Raw genomic sequence first — 23,400 nt, 5'->3', positions numbered from 1 at the left:
TACAGTTTCCACTAGAAAGAGGCCTGCTTTCTTGCTGCTAAAAAGTACTTGTCAGATTTTGATACAGTTTAAAGAATAGCTGCAAAAAACAAAGTGATCAGTGGATGGCCAATTAATGCACTTACTACTTCAAAGTTAATGCATTGTATTTTCAAGCTTATACATATATTTATGTAACTAGGTGACTTCAGTTGAGTCAATAAAAGTAGCATACTGAAGAAAAACTCTTTGAACTATAATGCCCTGTTGTCATTTTTCTTTCAATATTGTCTGCATCGGTGTGTAATACAAGAACAGTAATACCTTCCTGGTTCCCATGTTTTTTATGTGGTTAACTTAACACTGCATTGTGCTTTCCTAAATACTTCTAGCTTCTTGAATCATTTGTATGTTCTCTTGTTGTGTCTATGTTGTCATTTTCTCCTATTTGTTTGATGCTAATTTAAACCCTTGTTATATTGGTTTCTTCCTGTCCCCTGCTGGCAGGATGGAGATAGAGCAAGCAAACAAAATTTCAGTGTTTTTGAATGAGGAAAGTGTGTACCATGTTGTCACAAATAGCTTCCATCAAATAGTTTTCTTTGTCTGACTTTTAGTATTTGTTTGTGAATGTCTGATAAAGACATTTAAAAAAAAAGGAAGTTATTTATATTAGCAGGCCCAGACATAAAGCAAGGGCTTGCTTTCTCCCATTCCTCTCCTTCTCTCATCAGCTTCAGCCAGTGCAGTGCATGCTTCTGCGTATCATAATGTGGTTGCATAGATGTATATAGTCCAGTCCTCTCTTGCATGCTTTCATCGTGGCTATATCCACCTTTGGTTAAAGTCATGCATTAGAAATTGGTTAAGATCACGAATATATACCTTCCAAGACATCAAATGCCAAAAAGAGATGGAGGGACCATCTCAGGGACCACATTTCTGCCATCCCACTTGGGGAGTTTTTTTGCTTCTTAACAGGACTGTGGATTTCATTGTTTAACTGAGAGCTGCTTTTGTATTTTAGGTAACATGCCCTAATTTCTCATCTCTAACAGATTTAATGAGTTTCACTCTTTTCTGTATGAAAGAATGCCTGCAGAATCACTGGCATCAATGCCAAATTAGTAAGAGCTGCTTTTTGTGTAATTTTAACGTTAACAAACAGATCACAATCACACTTCTCTTTTGAGTTGACATGTCCACTGATCACTTGTGGGTCAGATCCCCCTGTTTTCTGTGATGGAGGCTGCTGCAGCTGTAACTCAGAAGAAAGAAAAGGTAACCCTTCCTTTTAGGAGTTTGGAGAAGGAAAAATATTCCCCCATATTGTAAAGTCTGGGGATGGAAAGTCTGAAAATAGCAACAAGGATTGGGTAATAATATAAAAGTCCCTAGCAAGATTTAGAAATAAAGGCAAAACAAAAATGGAATGAAAGAGCATTCAGGTTTAGTGTGGACAGTCTCAGACGCATGCATTTTTTTGCAACAGCAATATTAAGAGAGACCAAGAGATAATAAAAGGACAACAATGTACACATGAGTTTGCTTTTGTGACATGGCTCAGAAAAGGCTGGATTAAGTCCATACTTTAATATTACAGCTTCAGTTTTCCCGTCACAGTCAACATGTTGGATAAGTGGACATGCCCTTCTAAGAGAAGAGAAATGTCACTGGTAAGATGATAATTTTCAGTAGATTAAAAACACACTAACCCATTAAATTGTATCAAACTCTAGAACTTCCATTTCAAATTTCATGGTAATTTATGTTATAAACTAACACTGTCATTTTTTTATAGACACTACAGAGACAAGTGTTGTACATGTAACACAGCTGGAGAGAGATACCATTTTGGTGTGTTTGGATTGTAAGTTTTAGAACCAATTAAATATATACATATGCATGTACATGCATACTGTCTGTCTGCAAATTAGGCCATATGTTGAAGATTAATTGTTGGTTGACACATCCTATTTTTTTGTCTAGGCTGCATAAAAATAGTGAATCTACAAGGCAGGTTAAAATCCAGCCGAAAACTGTCATCAGAGCTCACGTTTGATTTTCAAATTGAATCGATAGGTAAGTTAGATTTCAGTCTTAATATTGACTATCCTGATTCACGTATTTACTATTATGGTACAGAATTAAAGATGCTAACTGTCAGGTCTTTGACGTGTGAAACACATGAACTCATGCATTCCACTTGTGTCAGAAGGCTCAGTGGAAGGTTCAGCACACGGTACAATGTGCTTCCCCAAGAGCAAACAGAGCAGTAACCCCAGAGTTTTCCCTGGTTAGGCTAGACAGCCTGGAGACGTGGAGTCTCTAAGGGAGACATTCGGCCTCTAAAGGAAAACCTTAACACAACCTGCTCAAAGTCTGTGAATCACTCATGGCCGATTCATTCTGCATGTGTGTTCACACAGTCCGTTTCTAAAAAGCAGCTCGTACACCAAATTAATACAATATGTCACACTTTATGTAAAAAGAGCCTAGTTGTTTTCTTGGGAAGAATCAAAATTAATTAGATTTGTGAAACGGAAAGACAGAATACATTCATTTGGGTATTTTTTTTTAGAGATGGGAGTGGGTAGAGAGTTGGGAGATTGCTGGGAGAGCTGAAGGCATTTCCAGTCCCAGTCTGTTACTAGAGTGGATGAGAAGAGGAGCCCAAGGGTAGGAGGTGATCAGAGGAAGGAATTGCATGAAGGAAATAGTTTGGAGCCACAAGGGGAAGAGAAGGATGAGGAAGGATGTGTGCACAATGGAGAGTAGCACCAGAACGAGAGGAACGGTGGGAACAAAAATAATAGGGAGGTGAACTGAATTTCTCCCTGAGGAGACGCTTTGAAGCTTTGGGCACTTCAAACATAATCTCCCACAGAGAACAGGACAGGAAAAAAAGACACTGTCATGGAAAACATTGCTTTTATGCCTCCTGTTGGTTAGGAATGGGGGAAGGAAGGAGTAAGTGTACTTGAATCTGCTCCCTGTGGGAACTCTGCACATGCTGTGGTCCTCTTTCACCTTGTCATAAATGAGGTACCAGTGTCCTGCTCTGGCCTGGCAGTGTCTCTGAAGAGCTCTGCTCCATTTCCTGCACCCATGCCCTGATTCACAGAGGCAGGAGGCTGGAAGCAGACAGGACAGACTCTTCCTGGTGACCTACACACTTGCTGCTGTCTCCGAGGAGGCCCTCAACCCATTTCTTTTCACAGGATTAAAATGCAGGTGTGCCTGTTGCATGGTTCTGTTTAGGTGACAGTGGAAGGGCTGGGGAGAGCAGGTCTCCCTAAAACTTCCCGCTGCTGTTACATAAGGACTGTCTTAGCCCGTAGTTACTTGTAAAGTGACATATCACTGCAGGATCCCTGTAACTTTTCTGCTAAAATTCAATTAACATTTTATGCTAACATTAAAATAGAGAGGAGGTTCCTGTTTAGAGGAAAAGGGGTTTTTGTTTTTTTTTTTTAACTAGAAAGAGATTCTAATTGGGTGTGATTATTTGTAAACCTTACTCTTCTTTTAAAAATATATATCTATATACATACAAACACACACAGAACTACTATGGAGGCAGATTCAGTCATTCTTCCAAGACACTTTTCAGTCTGCACAAACTTCAAAATTGCAATGCTATGCTTTTCACCTCAAAAGAATGAGCTGACATTATGTCTGATTCCAGTCTTCTTTTTCTACCAGTCTGTCTACAAGACAGTGTGTTAGCCTTCTGGAAACATGGAATGCAAGGAAGGAGTTTTAGATCTAATGAGGTGAGTGCTGCATTTTGCTTCAAATTCTAGTATTTATATGATAACCCAAGTTTAGGATAAATAGATAATGCTGTGATCTGAAAAAGAATAAAACATTTCAGTAACATCCTAGGTTAGACCTGGAAGCTGGATTCTAAGCTACAAATGAATTAGACCTGCTATTCCAACGATGAAAGTGTAAATGTTGAAATATTTCTTTAGAACAAAGATCCTTTTACTCTTCCCTAGTGGAAAACTGCATAAAGCAGCCGAGTTGGACACACTGTCCTTCTGGCTTGGTGGGATATGATGCCCATGTTGCATAGGTGGAGGGAAGCACTGGAGAATCCAGCCCGCCAAAGAAATTGACTCAGGCCAAGAATTTTTTTCTGCTAAATTGGCATGTGACTGAAGTGTTGGTCCTCCCTTGCACTCCCTTGAAGAAAGCTGCATGACGGAATCGGCAGTAGTGGTGAGTGGTGCCTCTGCAGTTGAGAAATGAGCTGAGCTGGTATATGCTGCAAGGCTGCAGCTGAGGTGAAGCTGTACTGGGAACTCCTTTCAGGTCTAACATACAAAGCAGAAAGCAGCAGAATTGGTGCCGTAAAAAGTAACCACGGCTTAAGTCTTGTTTACATTAATCTTCAGGTTAAATTGCTTCAAAGACCAGCTTTTTGTCACAGTGCCAAACAGTGGTTGCCCATCATTCTTGGTCTCCTCCATGATCATTTTGCTTATGAGTCATTTAAAAATTTTAGTGCCCAACTTTCACAAGATTTTGTATTCTCAGGAGAACAGTATCAGACTGACCTAAAGATTGTTCTTTATAAAATTTCTGTGCAGTCCTGTTTTTCAGCCAGTTCCATGCAAGTTTTAAACATAGTTAAACTATTATAAGTACCTTTCTTATACCTTTTTTCCTGTTGCAAACCTATGTGTTGGTGGAAGCACTGTGCTTTGTTGGATTTTAATGAATCTCTTGATTTGGTCATTAAAGAATATTTACAAACTACCAATTAGTTCATCAGCGGCACATCAGCTGGAGAGATCGAGTTCACTATAGCTAACAGTATTTTAAACTACCCATACACTCACACCATGCCAAGTTTAGATATTCCACATTATTACACAATTACATTTATTTATACGAAGCCACAGCTGACCTAATCTGTGCTAACAGTAATCCTGCTCTTTGTGGGAAGCTGGGCTAGAGACTAGAGTCAGACTACTCTTTATTTCTAAGTTTACAAATGCTTTTTGTGGCATCTGTGTATATTTGATCACCAGACACGATTGTCCTTCTCCCAAGAATGTTTACCGTAATGGTGAACTGCAATATCCCTGCTCTTAGCACAGCCCACGAGGAGGAGATGGTGACTCTCGGCATTTCTCCAACCCCAAAATGCTGCTAGCAGCATTCTGCAAGTCTCAGTGTATTACTCCACCCATTGGCACTCAGTATCTCTGATCCAGTTGTGAGAGGATGTGCCCCAGGGTGCTGCAGCCCAAGTGGATGCTTTATATTGTTTACATAAGCATAAGGAACACTGTCGTCTTGCTTTGTTATTGTCAAGCCAGCACCTAAATGAAGAACAGAAGGCAAGACCAAAATGTCAGAAAGCAAGCCAACCCAAACATTTTTCTGTAGAACATCTCTAGGGCAAGCTCTCAGGTCTTGTTAAAATCCATATCTCTCCTGGTTGCCACAACTGTTAAGAAGAAAATAAACCCATTTTCATCTGCAAGTGTGAAAGGCCTGCATTACTGGGCTCAAATCTTGGCTGTGTTCATTACTTTGTGGGGATTTTTACTGTGTAAAACCTAACTAACCAAACTTTGCTGCACATTTGTCTTTGAACACATTAGCTCGAATTCTCTATTCTAATATTGGTAAATCTAATTGGAGATGATTTCAGCTGTTTGTGAAGTCACTTCACCTTTTCCTTCCACAACTGTGACCTTCCACAGTGGCTTGATTCAATAGGAAGAATGAAACAACAGGGAACTGTGTGAATTCTGAGACAAAACTCTCAGAATTTGTGCCAGGATTGTACAGACTGAGCCCCCCAACACAGAAGTGTGGAAGTTCATTGTTGTGAATTAAAATTTTTCTTGTAGTCCTTTGTGCCAAAAGTGAATTTCCAAAGTCAACTAAACCTGCTATGATCTGGGAAGGAGAGAAGAGTCACTTCTGTTCTCAAAAATGTGAAAAGTGGCTGTGTAGAAAGGGAGCTTTGTAAACGGTGCTGCCTGCTGACATGGTGACTTGATATCCTTTGGAGTATGTACTGGGCTTTGACTTGACTTGATATTTTCTTTGGTGCTTTGGCATTCACATAATCGTAAAGACATCACAGTAGTGCAAGTCACTTGCAGTAAACAAAGCTCTATTACACTATTTCTCAAATGTGAAAATATGCCCATTGTGAAAAGAAAACTTAATGTGTCACAAATTAGATTATATTTCTCTGTTAAGCTTTTCAGAATATGAACTTCCTGCAATATTATGATTCAGAATTTAAATGAAATGCGTAGGTATTTTGTGTGCCATTTACCTGACTGTTTTGGATATCTACTGTAGAGTGAGACAAATTTCACCCCACAGGTACCTGTTTCACTCCTGGTTCTAAAGAGATTTGCACCAGTAGCTCAGATGTTGTGGTAGTGCAGTGCTGAGCCCTGCTGTCATGCTTGCAATTGCTACCAGAGAAATTCACATAATGTGGCAGGAGTTGCAGAAAACTTTGTTAGTCCTCATTTAAGAGTGACAGTTACCTTAAATCCTCTAGCTGACTTAAATCAGCAGTGAATTCATAACATCAGTCATGGTCGATTCTTTTCTCTAGGTTGATTAAAAAAAAAATGCATTTCACACATAAATGCCTGTCTTATTTTTGTTGTCTAGATCACACAAGAAATTTCTGATAATACAAGGATATTCAGGCTTCTGGGATCTGACAGGTATGAACAGAACCAAACTTAGAATGTTAAAATAGAAGACTAATCTGTTATCTTTTCCTTCTACCTTTTAAAAGTATTTCTGCTTGTTTCTTGTGATCCCTTTTGCAACCATCTTACTCATTCCTTTTGCGTGCATGTATGCCTTTCAGCCCTTTAAGTTTACTACTTTTTCTTCTAAAAGAATACAAATATTGCTTGTGGGCTTCCAGAAGGTACTCAGCCTCAGTAGTAGTAAGCCTGTATTTGGCTGCAATCACAAGTCTCTGGGAACATCTTCCTTTTTGCACTGCAGTTCTTGCGTTCAACTTGGCAAAACCTTCACTTTTCAGATGCTCTGCTGCAGCAGCCCATCAGGATCTACCTCTTGAGACAAATTCAGAAAATACATAAAAATGTAAATATCTCACTTCTTCCCCCAGAAAGGAGCTCTAACTGTTGTCCTCCTAACACGACAGCTCAGGTGTTCGAGAGCCCTTCATAAGCCCCAGTGTAGCTGTTCTTCGGTGTCTGCCTCGCAGGACTGTAACACTATGCCTCTGTCTGACCCATCAGATATCAGCTTGCCTAGTCAGTAACTGCTATTTTAGGAGCGTTACTGACTTCCTCAACTTTCTCTGCCCTGTTGTCGAACTTTGTACTTCTCTAACAGTCATGAAGACAGCAGATGTTCTGTCTTCTGGGGAGTGTGTGCTGACGTGACAACTTCACCAGCAATGTATTCATACGCAGTGCAAAGATAGACTCATTTTTCTGCTGAGAATTGCCTCTGTCTTACGCCACTTAGAGGGATCCTCACCTTCGTGTGGCATCTCAGAAATGCTGAGAAGCTTCACATCAACCAAAGGCTTTCCCCTTATCTGCTTGTCCAAGCTTGATGCGCAGCCCTGTCATTGCCCATAACATCAACAGTATTGAATAGCACCACGGCTTTACCAGCTAGCTACCTGCCGGCTATATTTGCTGGCCGGAGGTTGGGGGTTCTGCCTTATGTGCGATACCTGATAGCTTTTTGGTAACAGGTAATTAAGTGCAAAACTAAATGCATCAAAACTAAATGCATGTAATGTAATGCAAATGTAACTAAATGCGTTCATCACTGACTTCTCTGCCAGTGAGGTGTGCGTGGAGCACAGCTTTATTATGCCATTTCTCTTAGTTGTTGAGAGAGAGTGCAGCTCAGTTTAAAAACAAGTCTGACTTCAGAATGGAATGTCACATTGCAGATCACTGCCTTGGAAAAATAGCTTCTTCTCTAATTATTGGTCCATTTATTTCCAGCTTACACTAATATTCTCCCAAATCTGAGACAATGTTAAAAGATTTTTGCACTGCAGTAAATATTAATTCCAACTTCTTCAGACATCATTTTGCTTGCAGGACTGTCATATTTCATGCTTTAGCTTTGAAACCTTCCTCAGTAACACGTCACTTCCTAGTCGGTTCACAGGAACTGGGGCTCTGAGAAGCCAAAACACTGACGTTGGTGTGATAAGAGCTTGCTTGCTGCTTTCTCCTGGCGAGCAAGGAATGCCCCGTGGCATGAGATGTCATTTCTTTTAGAGCATGTCAAGCAGAGGCTGGGTTTTCTGAACATTAGTTTTAAAGCAAGCAACCTCTTCCTGGTCAAATTCACAACAGTTGGATGGATTTGAATTTCCCACAGTTTCTACCTTCACTCTTCAGTGTTTGTGGGGCAGAATTTGGTCATGAACAGCCAACAGATAACCCAGCAGCCAACAGCAATTCATATACCCTGCTCCATTCAGCAGTTTCAGTGCCTGATTAAACATCTTGGATAGGTTGTGAAACTGAGTTGTGATTGCTAATTTCCCTCCTTTGAAGAGAATGGTCTGATCTAGGATGTTCCTTACGGTCTTTCTAGTGGTAGTGTAGATCCAGCTAACCCACTTTCCTGTCTCCAATGCTGGCTAAAAGTTGGTGCCAAGAAAAGAGTATGAGAGGAGACTATGCATATAGTGATCCTTCCCTTGGAGACTGTCTCAGCCTACAAGACTTTGTGTCTCTGTGTTTCTGGAGAAAGTTTCTGTGGATTTAGTGATCCTTTGTGGAATATGTGGGCTCAGGGAGAAACTTGCAGAATGTCAACTTTTGGGGTCTGTCATGTCCAATGGCCAAGGACAGGTGAAGTGACCAGCTCTCCCTTATGTTGATATGCTTGCCTTCAGTGAGTGTTCAGGGTGACTGCAATGATCCTTTTTATTCCTCTTCTGAGAGTGGTCTGAATGTAGTTCTTTGTGTGCAGTGCTGAGAGTGGTGTGATATACATGCCCAAGTCTTACACACACACTTACCTTTGAGTGGTCCAGTGTGCCCTACACAGGTCTTGCACAGCACAGCAGGCACAGTTCCCCTCTCACCATATCTTGCAGCAGGACAAAACACAAACTGCCTCTCACAACTCAGGGCTGCCTCTTCAGTTGCAAAATAAGCCTCTGTCAGAAAAACCTCCTGTACCTCTTATCGGGCACGCTATCTGAGAGAGGAGAGAGGGTAACTTTTCTCCTTTTTCAGTAAAGGGCTAATGCGTTCCAGGACTGGTGTCTGATTAGCAGGTTAGCTTTGCAAAGCTCCAGGGAAGCACGAGCCCAAGCAGTAGGCTGTGATGTGTCCCGACCCTTCTCAGAAGCACCCGCTGAAAGGTGTGGACAAGAGGCAATAGGCATAAGTAGCAGCAAGGGAAGTTTCAACTGGATAAAAGGGGGGAGAATATCACTGTGAGGGTGGTCAAACACTGGACTAAAAGCCCAGAGAGGCTGCGGAGATTCTTGGAGATCCCCTGACCATGGCTGGACAGGACCCTGAGATGGCTTTGAGATTGGCCCTGCTTTGAGCAGGGGTTAGACTAGAGGTCTCCAGGGAAAGAGAAACGACTGCTAGTCAAATGGACAAGTGGGAAGAATATTTACAGCTATATCCAGGGATGCCTTTAAATGAAGGATTACTTGACTTATTGTGGCTTGTTTTGTTTTGTTTTTCCCCCTAGGGTCGTGGTGCTGGAGAGTAGGCCAACAGATAACCCGACAGCCAACAGCAATTTATATATCCTGGCAGGGCATGAGAACAGTTACTGAGAACGGTGCATGGCAACTCACCATGACAAGATAACACTCCTGCTGCAGCATTCATGGCAGGCTGAAAATGCACAAAAGCTGCAGTAACCCGACTTCAGTTACTTTATAATTTATTGTGGCATGAGAGGAAGATGAGAATTGTTTGTGGTATGGACACATTAGCATTAAGATACCACAGAAGTGCTTAATTTACTGTTATGTAATCTTTGTACATACGCAGTATTTTTCAGTGAAACTTCTTGCTGAAGACCTACACTGACCTTATGTAGATAGTGGTCCTCCTATTAAGTACAAGTGTCTTACCTGTACAGATGTAAAAGTCACTGAGGATGCAAAAATGAAATCGGGGTACTATTTTAAGGACTTCTTGTGTGTTTATTATAAAGTGGGATGCTAGCAACAAATATAGTACATTTAACAACACTATTGTATTTTATTATATGTAATTTACTAATACAAATAAATCTTAACTTTTAGAAATTGTAACCAAGGCTGTAATCAGATTACAATCTTGTTTTTAATTTTGATGCAACACACTGGTGTTCACGTTTGCACAACGTATTGAGATGTGATGTATTTAGTCACAAAGGTAAGCTGTGACTTTGTGGATATGACTTGGGCTTCAGAGTTCCTTTTTTTTTTTTTTTTTTTTTTTAGTTTACTTGGGTAGTTTTCTTTGTGAAACAAACCAGTTAAACACCTGTATTTTTATATTTAATTAAAACTCTCTTTACGATTATTTCTCTATGCTTGAAAACAATACTTCCTGGATGGGTGTCAGTCCCAGAATAGTGGTACCTTGCTGTAACACTGCAATAGGTGTTTGAATTACTAGTGTATACAATGGTTAAAAATTAGTATTACTGTTTGTCTTACTAAATAGCTTCATATCACAATGAAAAGTAGCAACATTCCACACTGTGGAAATGGCTCAAAGATCTTGTCATTTTGACTTTTTTTGGCCTTAACCATTTTCACACTTTTCTTGATTTAGGGTGTTAACACATGGCCAAAATAATTTAGTTACTACCTCATTCAAACAATACAATGGTTACTACGCATCACAGGAACTTAGTTTTGATCAGAAGTATTTTTGATTGCTATTTTCCAATGGAGTATGTAAATGCCAAGTTTTAGCAAAATGCACACATTTGACTCCTTTTTTTGTATATGTTCTTTATATTTTATTGTGATAATATACACTAAAAAACAAACTAAATTTAAAGTGATTTATGGCCTGCATTATTGTTGTGATTGGTAATGCTTTGGAATATGTTCCCTAATGTATATAATGTAAAATAAACTTTTTTTAACACGTTGTTGTACAAGTAGATTACCACCTGCACTAATTTCCACATAAAGCTAACGTGTTGATGGAACATACCAAGTTTTGAATTCTCCTATTAAATGTTTACATGCCAAACAGAGAAGCTGGCCGTTCCAAATGTACGAATGGTCAGACTGCTGGGGCTCAACTGAATTTTGGCTTGTGCTAGCACTTGAGGGTAGGTATTACTACCCTTTTGGCCTTTAAGCACCAGACCTATACACTTTAGAATTTGTCTTCCCCAATTTCAGCTTACTTGTTTCAATTCTTTCTTGAGGGCCCCTCCCTCCCTCGCCTAGTTTTCCAAGTTCATTGGCTGCAAAAAATGGTTTTTTTTTTTCTTTTCCCCCAACAGGGCTCTTTCTGCCTACAGGATTCGGGTGTGTTGCCTCTGCTAGCCCCATCTCCTCTGTTCCCTTGTACTGAACCTCAGAGCAGCCCCACGGGAGAGATGGTAACACAAGCCCCGCTGCTGAGAAGCTGAATTCTCAGAAAAGGCAAGAACTTCTGTGCATTTCACAGCATGTTTGTGCTGCTGCTGCTGCTGCCCGAGGGGGATTTCCATCTCTCTTCTCACAGGCTGTTCCTCACTTAAACACACAAAAAGTAGCTGAATCTTAACCAAAACACCCCTAAAATACAATATAGCTGATGTGCAAATGAGAGCTCCCTGAACATGCTTCCTCCTGTTGGGTTTCTGCAGCAGCTGTGGCCAATTGTCTTGCTGCTTTGGGGCCATTGCTGAATTACAGGCAACAGGAGCTCAGGGGCATTTGCTTGATTTTGGCTGAGCATTTTTTTGGTATATGGATGCAATCTGGGATGCAGCTGGAAGAGCTGGCCAGATGAAAAACAGAGAGGACAAGGCAATGGCATGTGACAGGAAGGGAAGGGGAATGTTGTGCTAGGACAGGTTTGTCTCCAATGTATTGGTAAAGACAGTTTGGCTTCCACATGCTGCTTTCCACTCTCAAAGATGAGGAAGAAGCAGAGGTTTTTCCTCTCTAATCCATGAAGAAGCCATGGAAGTGGGGAGCTGCTCTGCAGACTAGGCTTGCTCCTGAAATCTTGAGGACTCCAAAGGGTGCCAGGACTCCTGCTTTTGATGAATTGTTCTGTTGCAGAATTTGGGGGTCTGTGCTGCAAGACTGCTTCTCCAGCCTCCCAAGCTGCTTTGTTCCTGGGCTGGCAGCTGCCTGGATGTCTGGTAGAGCAAGAGGTCTCCTCTGCTAGACTGCAGCTGCCCTGAAGCAACAGTTTCCTAGAGCCATGCTTAGTGGCAGTTTCCAAAACCACCCCTCCTGATGTAAGACTGTGCGGCTGACTGAAAGGAGCAGATTCATAGCCAGGAAACTGAATTACAGGCAAGCCTACAGCTAGTTAAAGCAGCTACTCTAACAGCCTGCATGGGTTCTGCTTTTCTCTCTCTTCCCAGCCCCGTCTACTCTGGCTGCTTTCGCTCCTAGCCGCTCACATGCGGAAGTGTGCTCTGATGTGGCCAAACGATAGGACATTCACCAACCAGGTAGCAAAGTTCTGATCAGTGCAAGGGCCAAGCTTTGGTCCTGGTTCAAACTGAGCTTTCTTAAAGATATTCTGATCCTTTGCGGAGATGTTCCTGGAAGCATGGAGGGCAGGGGAATGAGTGCTGAATTTATCCTGTTCTTGTGCATCTCTACAGACAGTGCTCTGTGCCCCCATCAGAAATGGGGACATTCTCAAAAAGGGAGAGGCTCAGATTCAGGTTTTGCACTCCATTGCCATCAACTGAAAGCAAGAGCTTTGCAAGGTGACACACTTGTTGCTACCTACCTGTTCCTTATGGCTTTGCAACCATGACCTGGAGATCAGAATGCACGTGCCCTGGGCTGGGGGCATCAGGTGGTCTCTGGGCAGCGGTGGGGATGGATGCATCCCCAAGGCTGAGGCGCTGCGCACAGGCAGGGTGACTTTCTTACCTCACCACAGGCTTCAGCTTTAGCGATGCCCCGCTGGGTTTTAACGGGTTCTGCGTAAAAGGGTTGAAAAGAAGCTGATAAAACCAGGGAACACACCCAAACCTCTTGCCTCCCTTTGAGGAAACAGTCCAGGTTGATCTAAAACATGGGTTATACAGAGCCATGTTCCAGGCCTGTATTGAGGGGTGCAGAGGGAGCTGTTGGGGAACATGTGTCGGGGGGTGGGAGGACGCAGGCCCTGATGGACTCTCGAGCCCCCATTGCGGATAGCAATGCTGGAGAGAGAGATTAGCTTGTCTGCTTCCCAGCATCATCCTCTGCAATATGGTTGCATCACTGTCTCCTTCCCTCCTTGGGAAATACCTCCTGGGTGCAGATGTTCCCCCCGGAGCTAATTTAAATCCAACATCATTCAGGTCCCCCTTCCTTTGCTCTGGCGTCTGACCAGCAGCTACTCCCAGTGGCATCCTGCAGTCCAAATACAAGTGTACGTCTTCAGCCCCTGTCAGGCCCTTCTGGTGGCATCCGCTCCCATTCCCCACAGGCGGCCGCTCAGTCTGGAGGCGTGCTGTCACTGTTTGTAAGCCCCAGCCGCTCTTCCAGCCCTCAGAGGAGAGTATGGCAAAGGGCTACTGTGCCCCTCCAGCTTGTCCTTCTCTCCCTCCAGCAGCAGCCCTGGGGATCCCAAACATCCCCATCCCACTCACGCACATCGTACACCGCAGACAGCCCTGCAAGCCACCACCGTACCGGCTGCGACCTTTCACTTCTGCTCCTTCTGACAGCAGTGGCATTCAGCATCATCTTCGCCTCTCTTGGCTTCAGGGCAGATCCCGCTGCCAGGTTCCCTGCACCTCCCCTTGCCACCAAGCTTTCTCCTTCCCCTCATGCTTTGATTCCTCTGTCATTAAATCCCTCAGCAGCCTCTGGCTTTTAACTCCATGCGCTTTCCTGCAATAGCTTGCTCCATAGCGAACGCCAAGAAGGCTGCAATCCTCCCTCTGGGTCCTTAGGCACCCTGCCTGTGGTGATGCACACATTCACACCAAGTAACTGGCAGCACCTCCACCTGATTGCACTTTGGCTGCCTCTGCTCTCCTCCATGGATGTTGGAGCACTAATCCAGAGATCTGGGACTGCAACTGGTGAGCGAACAACATCCTATTGCTCTCAGTCACATTCAATGGATAGGTGGGATTTTTCCCATCCTGCCTTAGATGCTGGTTTAATTTTGCCACCTGTGAAACAACAGCTCCCCAGACAGCCCCAGCAATAGTTGCAGCTTGTTAAGTTGCTTCACAAGGGAAACCGCAGCCTCCCATGCAGCACACGGAGTGTGTCCGTGATTAGGCAGAGAATGAGGGGCCAGTGAGGAACCTGGACTGCCCTGTCCACTGACAAACCCAGGGGCCCCCAGGCATGGGGAGCACATGGTCCATGCTGGGTGGGCCTGGGCATGCCAGGGCCCTGGCCCTGCTGTGGAAAATGGCTGTGTCAGAAGGGAAGCCTTGAATTTGTGTAAAATGTCAACCAAGCAACCCTAGGCTTTCACCAACAGCCCAGGTCACAACCATTTAGGCAATACTCGGTGCTCAGATGGAAGACAGGATTCCCCTCCCCTCCAGGCCCTCAGTGTCCTTCGAAAGGGATTTTAAAGTGGGCATTAAGGCATTCAAAGCCAGGAGCAAGAAGGCTAAACACAGGGGGACTGGGTGCTGATAGCTCACAGTCATGAGGTGTCCTGTGGCCTTACCAAACATTTGAACCAACTGTGAACACAGAACCTGAAATTTTGCATTACCCGATGCTCTTTTGTGTGAAGGGAAGAGATACTGTAGGTCATTCACTGGTATTCAGGGGTCTCAGATCACAGTCCTGGCACTGCCTGACCATCATTTCCAAATAGAGGGGCTGGAAAGCAGAATGCTGGTGCAGTTTTACACCCAGTGTTATGCACATTCAGGAGTTCCTGAAGTATTATGCTTCAGGATTTAAACTCTGACAGACTGATTTTTCACCATAAGGTAATGAGTACAACATCTTCCCAGTCTATCAGATGCTGAGACTGAGTGTTCCTGAATCTGCAGGCAGCCTGGCAGGTTGAAATAATAGCTCTGAGATGTGAAATTTCTTTCCTTTCATCCCTGTTCCAGCATGTTCAAAGCAGTAGTCTGACTCCTTTAGACAGGAGTATCTGTGTAGAGGAAAAATGCCCAAGGCAGGGCTGAGGGGTGAAGACAGCTCCTTCTGAGAGGCTAGATACATTATCTACCAAAGTACTGCTTAGCTCCTCAAGAACGTCTCCTGTCCCCAGAGCGTTTCATAAACATTAATTAGCCAAGCCTCCCAACATGCATGCCATTCCTGACAGATGTTTGTCTAACCAGTCCTTGAGACTAAGGGAGACTCCACAGTCTCTCCAAAGCAATCTGTGGGGGTACTTCACCCTCCTCCCAGCTTAAAAGCTGGTCCTAAGCCTTCCTTTCAGCAATCAGCACAGGTTTTCATACATCCTTCCTATCCCTCTCGCCCTCTGTGCTCCCTAACAGCAGCTCACTATTGCCTCTTCTGGCCCTTGGGTTCTCCCTGGCCTCACACCTTGCAGAACAGAGCAAAAACTTCTCTCCAGCATCATCCTTCCCTCCCTCCATCCTGCCTGTCAGGCAGACTACCGCGAACTTTGTGGTGCTTAAGCCACTGCACTTTAGCTGCACTCTGCCTTTGCTTTTCCTGGCCTTTTTTTCCCCCCCAAGAACCAGGCTCACTTTTCACCCTTACGGCTGTTCTTGCACTGCTTTAACGGGGTGTTTATTTACCTCTGACCTCCATCCACGTGTGAGATGACTGTACGTGTCAAGCGGCGAGAGACTGAAGTCCCCAGGGAGGCGTCGCACAGCCCCACGGCCTCCAGCCCGGCAGAGGCAGTCGGTTACTGCAAGGGCCGACGGTGCTCTAGGTCCCCCGGGCAAGGAAGGCTTGTGAGGAGATCGGTGCCGGTCTGCTGGGAGCGAAGCCTCGGGGACACTAACAGCGCTCCCCACAAGGAGCCGCAGTGAGGGGCTGAGGGGAGGCGAGCGCCCCTCAGGGCTGTGAAACGCGGCCCCTCTCCGTCACTCCCTTCTCCTCCCCCCTCCTCTCCTGCCCAACGCCGCGTCCCGTTGGGACAGCGCCGCAGGTGCAAGCGAGGGGTGCGTAAGCAGCCGGCCCCGCGTTTAATCCCAACGTTTGAGCCCGGTACGGCCCGCGCCGCCGCCGGGGGTCGCCGCGCGGCCTGTGCGGCCGTTAACGGCTCCCCGCCCGCAGGGGGCGCGCGCAGGGCGGCGCCCGCCTCGCGAGGCGGCGCGGGGGAGGGGGAGGCGGTGTGGGGGAGGGCCCGACCACGCGTCGCCGCGGCGCATGCGCGGGCGGCGCCGCGCGGGGCGGGGCGCCGCCGCCGCGCCTGCGCCCTGGCCGCCAGCCGTGCGGGCGAGGAAGGGGCGCGCGGAGCGCTGAGCGGCGGCGGCGGCGCTCCCCGCGGCCGACCCCGCCCCTCGCGGCCCGCCGGCCGCGCCGCGCCACCGCGCCGCCCTCCGCGGGGGCGACCGCCGAGAGCCGGGGGGAGGGGAATGCAGCAGCCGCCTCCCCCCCCCGCCGCTGGGGGCCTGCCGGCGGCGGCGGCGGCGGCGGCAGCAGGGGGCCGCCGCGCCTCGCTCTGAGGGGCCCGCGGCCGCGCCGCCGGGGGCCGCCGCCGCCGCCGCCGCCATGCAGGCGCCGCCGCTCGGCTACGAGTTCTTCAGCGAGGAGAACGCGCCCAAGTGGCGGGGGCTCCTGGTGCCCGCCCTGAAGAAGGTGAGCGGGGGCGGGGGGCCGCGCCGGGCCTGGGAGCGCCGGGCCTGGGAGCGCCGCGGCGAGCCCGCCCCGGGCGCGGCGCCTCGGCGGCCGGGCCCGCGGAGCCGCCGAGCCGCCGAGCCGCCTCGCGGCGCCGGTCGCCGCTCCCGGCGCTTTCCGCGCTCCGGAAGCGGCGGCTCCGCGCCGGCCGGTGCCCGCCGAGCGCCGCCGGGGCCGGGCGGGCCGCGGTGGGGCCGGGCGCCTCGCCGCCCGTCGCGGGGAGCCGGCGGGCCGCGCTCCCGCCGAGCTCCCGAGTGACACGTCGGGGCGGGGGGGGGGGGGGGGCAGGAATCGTCTTCCTGAGCCGCCGCTGCTGAGAGGCTTTGGGTTAATTAGTGTTCAGGTTTAATGGCTCTTAGTTAAGCCTGTCTCGGTGTAAGGGCTCCTCGCTGAGGAGGCTCCATCGGGGCGAAGCAGGGCGCCTTGCTGCCTCGGGAGGGGGCAGCTGGGGTCTGCGGCGTGGAAGGAGTTTATCTGGAGGAGGGGAAAAAATCGCCGGGGCTGCTTTTCCGCTCCTGTAGTCAGAGCGCAGAAAGTGGAAGACTTGAGATTAACCGGAGGCTTCAGACACTCTTACTTGAACCGGCTTCAGATCACAGGACTCTGTCAATGCTTTTTAGTCATACGCAGCCGCATTTTGCAAGTCCGCTTGGTTATAGCAACTAACTGCAACTTTTGCGCCGAAGACTTGCGCCTGGGGCTAGCTGAACTGCTGGGTTCCCCAGCACAGATTGGAAGTCTTGGGTGTTGCAGTTGTACCCGTTCAGTATTTCTTCCTAATTTCCTCTTGCAGTGCGTTGCCTATGTTTTTCTGGGCATGCTCTTTGAGATCTCCAGCACTGTGTGGTTTCATCCAGTTCTTGGAAGTCGTCTTTCTTGTCTCATCTGTAGTGCATGCTGTTAATGTCTTATCCTTGATCATTAGTCACTTTTTTGAAAATAAACTTTTGGGCTAACCGTATGACCCAGGCTAACCCTGCTTCTTATGGTGCTTTTAAGCACCTGGACAGCCAGCCAGCTGAAGCTTGGTTGGAACCCAGAGCTACCAAGGTCTGAACCCAGGAGAGCTTGTTTCTTTGATGGGTGGGTTACTCGCTGGTGTAGCAAAGGTTTGTCAAGTTTGGAACGAAGCTCCGTGCTAAGTACTGGAGGAAAAGAGCAAGGATCCAAAGGCAAATATGAGTTGAGACGTTGGAATTACTTGCTACATTTGAAGCACTAGATTTCATCCCAGTGGACAAGCCATTCACAGAGCTACCCTGGATTAAAGATCCTCGCTGAAGGAGCTGGATGAATACTTTGGGGAAAAAGAGACAAGGAATTCTGGAGTTGGAAGTCAACAGAGAAGGCCAACGATGATGAGTTATGAAGGATGACAAACTGGCCAAGCAAGGTATGTGGTCTTGGTTTCATTGTGTTATGCTCTATTTCTTGTTGTGTGCAGAGGGGTGGTGGTGAGGGGAGGCAGAGTGAAGTGGAGTTACTGTTGAAGACTTTTCTCCACTCAAACTTGCAAAAGTATGGCAGATGTTAACTCTTCTAACCTCAGTTCTTCATGAGATCACCACCTGTTTCTTATCTTCTCTCAGGCTATAGTCCAGTGTGCTCCAGAATCGTAGTCCTCTTTGCTTACTATTCCTGTCCCTGTAAATGTAGAAATGAAGCATCTGTCCATATTGCCATCTACTTTACTGAACAGCTGGATACTCTAGTTACAGGAAACTTAAATGGCAAATGAAAACATTAAAGCTAATGGAAAAGCCAAATAGAGTATTTTACTAACTTGTATAGGTACACATGGTTGCGGCTAGGGTGTTTAATCCTGATGGGCCCCCTAAAGTAATGAACGTAACTGGCAGGTAAAACAGTCAAAGTAAGCATGTTGCAGTTTTGATCATCTTCTTTATCGTTGAATTGTTCAGAAAACAGAGATGATACTGCAGCTTTGCGGTCAGTGGGCTTGAGACGTTGACCCTTTGCTGTGCTGTAGGCCAAGCCTATAGCTAGAGGCCAGCCTGTGCAGCTGGTAAAATAGAGAATGTGGCAGCATATGCCAGCAGGGTCAAAGGGCAGAACTGGCCTGGAGGGAAATATAGTGCCCTGCAGCTTTCTCTGCTAAGTTGCCAGAGTAAGCTGTCTCAGTCAGAGTCAGATTACTTGATGCTCATGTGCATCCCATGGTTACTAGAAGAGGGCTTTTTCCTTATGACTTCCAGTTAGCTGGCCAGATTCTGATGCTCAGTCTCAGGTAGTGACAGCAAGCAGCTTACTGAACTCTCCCTTAAAGCCAGTTAGATCTACAGACGGGATTGTGATGTTTTCCTGTGTTGGAAATGAGACTTGATGATTTGGAAAGGCCTGTATTGAAGAGATATCTTTGATTAGGAGAGTAGCATTTTTTTTTATTTAATGTTGCTAAAGTATGTATACCAGGATGGAGTGTTCCCAGCCACCAGGGAGAGCTACCACACGTGGACTGAATCATTAAACTGCCATTACCCTTTTGTAACTTTGAGTTGGCTTGTAGTATGGAGTCCAAATTACAGCCCCAGAAACAATTGCTTGAAAGCTAGGCGTTGTTAAACCAGTGCAAATGTGTATTTTTCCCAAGGAGGAGTTCTGATTCCAAGTTTTTTTTCAAACAACAAAAAACAGAATATGTAGTAAGAATAAATCTCTTCCTACATCAATGAACTCTTAGGAAAGTATGCCTTGTCTTTCATTAGATATGGACCTTAACAATAGACTCTGTAATGCACTGTCTTTGCATGAAACAGCTGCATTCACAAAAAGCAGCATTTGTACCCTTCAGATCATAATGTAATCCCTTTTCTTCCAATTCTCCTTCAGATGCTGTCAAGATAGACTCCAGTGTACTCAATTAGGAAGAAAATGATGTGTACTCTGAGATGTTTCTCTGCCTGGTCACTGTTATTTTGAAGCAACAAAAAAAGAGTGTTAAAGAGATCCCTTAGTGGCTGGCGAAAGACAGTAATCTTGATGATGAGGTACAAGAAAAGGAAGTAAGAATAACACCTGTTGTTTGAAATTGTAATTGCGGAGAAGGACAGAAGGTGAGATGCTGGTGCTGAAGACAGAGGATTCAAGATGTACAAAACAACAGAGCTCTTGAGTGGCTGGAGATGGAGATATGTGACTTTTAATACACCTTGGAGAACAGACTCAAAAGGAATGTCTGCAAATCAATGCCTCTTCCAACCTTGGTGTTCCTTTACTAGTGATTTTATACATGCACTTTCTTCTGACCAGAATTTTTTTGGATAGTTTTTCCTAAACATCTTCCCTTGTGGCTTCATCTTGCTTGTATAACTTTCATTTATGCAGTAGGAGTTTCTCTGCACACCTATGACTTGCTTCTTCCCTGATATGTTACGGATTGGTATCTTAAGCAACTTAACAACTGAGAGAGATAGAAGGACTTTCTTACCACGCAAATATTCCACTGTTTTGAAGTAGCTGAGCAATTAACAAGGCTAGGTGTGTAAGGGGTGCTCTCAGAGTTTATTGTGGTCAAAACGATTGGATGGAAGTTGATTGACAGCTTAAGGGGGATTTGTTTCTTCAGTTAAGGCAAAAGCGTGCTTCCAGATACTCTGTATATTATGCAGTCAGTCTTCTGTACCTTTCATGGAGCAAAAGAGACAAGAGAAGTGTCTTAAGTGACTTCAGAATACTCAGGAAGCCATGGCTGACTGAAATATTTCTACCTCTTTTAATTAGCTGATTCTTCAAATTAATGACACTCCAATTGCTGCTTGTTACTCAAAATGGCAATAGGTGTTCTGAGCGCTGCTTTACTGCAGATATAGGGCATCCTTAGTTTCTGGTGGCTTTGGCTTCTCTGTACTTCTGATGGCTATGGAGAATAAAGTTAAAACACTCCTACAGTTCAAGTCTTACTGTAACTACTTTCATTTGCTGACTGCTGCTGTGTAGTGCTGCTGCCTTGATGTAAGAGAGATGTTAGCTAAAATCAGAAGAAATTCATTGAGGCTGCAAGATTCTGAAGTATGGATCTAAGACATCTGTATTTCATTTAATTTACTGAATTTTTAACTGGTCAAGGTAACAAAACATTAGGTAATAACACAAGACAGGATTGCCATGTATCATCAGAATTCTAGCAAAAAATGATAAAAAAACGCACGCAAACTTTCTGTAAAATATTTCTTCTTGGAGTGCTTAAGTAACAAGCAGTTATTTGTCAGTAGTACTGTAGTCATTGAAGAAAGGTTACAAAAGACATGTTGAGTAAAAATAAGGGCTATAACATTAGTGAAGACTTTCAAACTAATTGAAGAAAATTCCTGGAAAAAAAATTCTGCCGTGCTATTAAAAATCTGTTGGACAAACTAGCCGCAAAGGCCTGTTTTTGCTACCTCTCTGTACTTAGTATTTTGAAGGCTTAGGAAAATACTTGTAATCAGTAAAATCTTGCCCTGTCTGAAATCCTTTTGGAAGGTACCTTGGTCTGTGACTTGGGAGGGGTGTTAGAGGCCAGGCTTCTTTCCAACTTGAGATAATGTAATGAAAACCATAGTTTTCTTTTAAACCTTTTTCCCCCCTCTGGTGGCAGGATAATATTCAGCATCCCAGTAGGCAGCTATGTCTTTCTTTCCTTTTACAATCTTTATCTTTTCTTTAGCGTGACTTTTCTTTTTTTGTTGTTTTTTTGTTTGTTTCCTGTAGACACTTTCTTACAAGCACTTCAGCGGCCACCAAGAACAGTGGTACCTGTGCTCAGTAGTGAAGTAGAATTGTTCTTTAGCATACATCATTATTTGATTCATACTTCTACTTTTTGCCAGAATCCCAATAGATGGGTAGTCTTGCCCAGATATGGAAAAGATGATCTCTTCCTAACATTAGATGCTTCATTTTCATTTCGGTACTCCATTATGTAACTAACTCTAGAATGATTTCCTTCTGTTTTGCACCTTTTGGAAGCTGTTAGAGCTTCTACTGTTCCTGCTGGGACACAATTCTGTGGTTGTCTCTGCACAGTCTTCTAGTACGTAGGGGTTTTTTTGTATGTTCTGTATTTAGCAGAACAAAAACTGAGAACTGCAAGCCTGATTGCATTGACTGTTAATGATGACTGGGGAGCGTTGAGCTTGTATTTGTAGCTTCATGCTCAGCATAAAGGAGGCCTTTTTTCTTGGAGACAAGGTGACTCTGAAGAAGAGGTAACTTGAAGTTGTTGCTGTGAAAGTTTGGTTTCATATCAATCAGATTGTTAAATTTACTGTGCGAGTCTTCCTTTCTTACCTGTTGTCAAATCTCTCTTAAGCACAGAATAAATTACTGTATATCAGTCTAGACTCTATTTTGAATTATTGTGTGACCAACCTAGGAATTGTTCTGCTGGACCGGTCAGAGACTAAACCTCTGTGTAAGCTGAATCTGTCTAATCTGCATTCTTTCAACTGAACCCTGTTGTTGGATTTGGTTTAGATGCCTGCTGCTTCCCATGAGGCTTGTGGATGCATATATATTGTAGTTTATGATGTAAAGTTTGAAGGGCGTGGTTTGAGAAAGGTCTATGTAAAATAAGTTGCTAAAGAGTTATAAAATAAGATGGTAAATATGATATTTTTATCTTTGTATTGTTCATTAAACTTTCTAATTGGGCTTCATGGACTTTTTCTGACAGCTTGTCAGAAAGCTCGTTACCTAATTTTTAAGCTGTTGCTGTTCCTGAGAGAAATTGTTTGCTCTTGTCAAATAAAAAAAGCCCTCAGTGGTCATACCATAGGATTTTCCTAAAGTACTACAAGTTTTCTTTTTTAGCCAGACACTGCGTGTCTCTGCTCTTGTTCTTGAGCAGAGAGTGGAAAGCTGTTCAAGAAATGCTTGCTCTGCTTATCTTTTAATTAAAAAAGATCCCAGGTCTCTCCCTTTTGAAAATTATGAAAAGATTGAGAGGATTGAACATTCAAAAAAAGCAGTCAGGTAAGTTGAGTGACAACTGGAGCAGTGGCGACAAGGATTTCTAGTGGATCTAAATTGTATATGCCCATTAGAATTTGGTGGGGTATTTTGATGCACTGAAGTTTCTGTAAAAGATCTTAAGCTGTTCTTTCAGAAGTTTTTTCTTATCGTAAGATAGACATTTTGGTGTGCGTGTGTAGGAGGGAAGGGATGGGTTCTGTCATTATTTAAGGGAGAGGTTAAATGTTTAGATAAGTATCTTATCTAAACATCACCACACTTCAGAAGTTGTTAGTCTGTTTTTTATCGTGTGGATTCCTAACACGGGATTGTGAATGATCTGGTGGGATTCAAGCCATGCTCCCTCCTTTCAAGGGTGATAAAGCAGGGTGGCCCAGTTTTTTTAATTTAAAATCTGAGTTGACTTTATGAAAAAGATGGAAACCCCCAGTAATTTGATCTTCTTTTTTGTAACTGGTCATGTGACAGTGTATGCTAACAGATGTTCT

At 44.8% G+C, this 23,400-nt stretch overlaps 2 protein-coding genes across 9 annotated transcripts in view; both read left to right on the top strand.

The window, feature by feature from the left end:
• MAP4K3 (mitogen-activated protein kinase kinase kinase kinase 3) overlaps positions 1–11,102 on the top strand; it is an 80,092-nt gene extending 68,990 nt beyond the window's left edge. For 7 of the 8 annotated variants that reach the window (XM_067292862.1, XM_067292861.1, XM_067292860.1 and 4 more), the window contains 5 exons: positions 1,781–1,849; positions 1,969–2,061; positions 3,685–3,755; positions 6,640–6,695; positions 9,700–11,102. In XM_067292862.1, coding sequence (XP_067148963.1) covers positions 1,781–1,849; positions 1,969–2,061; positions 3,685–3,755; positions 6,640–6,695; positions 9,700–9,787 — 377 coding nt within the window. In that variant the 3' untranslated portion in view covers positions 9,788–11,102. Of the gene's footprint in view, positions 1–1,582; positions 1,656–1,780; positions 1,850–1,968; positions 2,062–3,684; positions 3,756–6,639; positions 6,696–9,699 lie in introns of those variants that run through there. The other variant, XR_010883659.1, reaches the window with a different exon arrangement.
• Positions 11,103–16,813: 5,711 nt separating this feature from the next.
• The window catches only part of SOS1 (SOS Ras/Rac guanine nucleotide exchange factor 1), a 54,087-nt gene continuing 47,500 nt past the window's right edge, over positions 16,814–23,400 (top strand). Inside the window, exon 1 of the mRNA XM_067292853.1 lies at positions 16,814–16,900. Coding sequence (XP_067148954.1) covers positions 16,814–16,900 — 87 coding nt within the window. The remainder of the gene's footprint in view (positions 16,901–23,400) is intronic.

This window comes from Apteryx mantelli, chromosome 3 (assembly GCF_036417845.1).
Source record: "Apteryx mantelli isolate bAptMan1 chromosome 3, bAptMan1.hap1, whole genome shotgun sequence".
NCBI lineage: Eukaryota > Metazoa > Chordata > Aves > Apterygiformes > Apterygidae > Apteryx > Apteryx mantelli.
The sequence above is the reverse complement of the archived record's forward strand: the minus strand, read 5'-3'. Positions and strand labels throughout refer to the sequence as shown.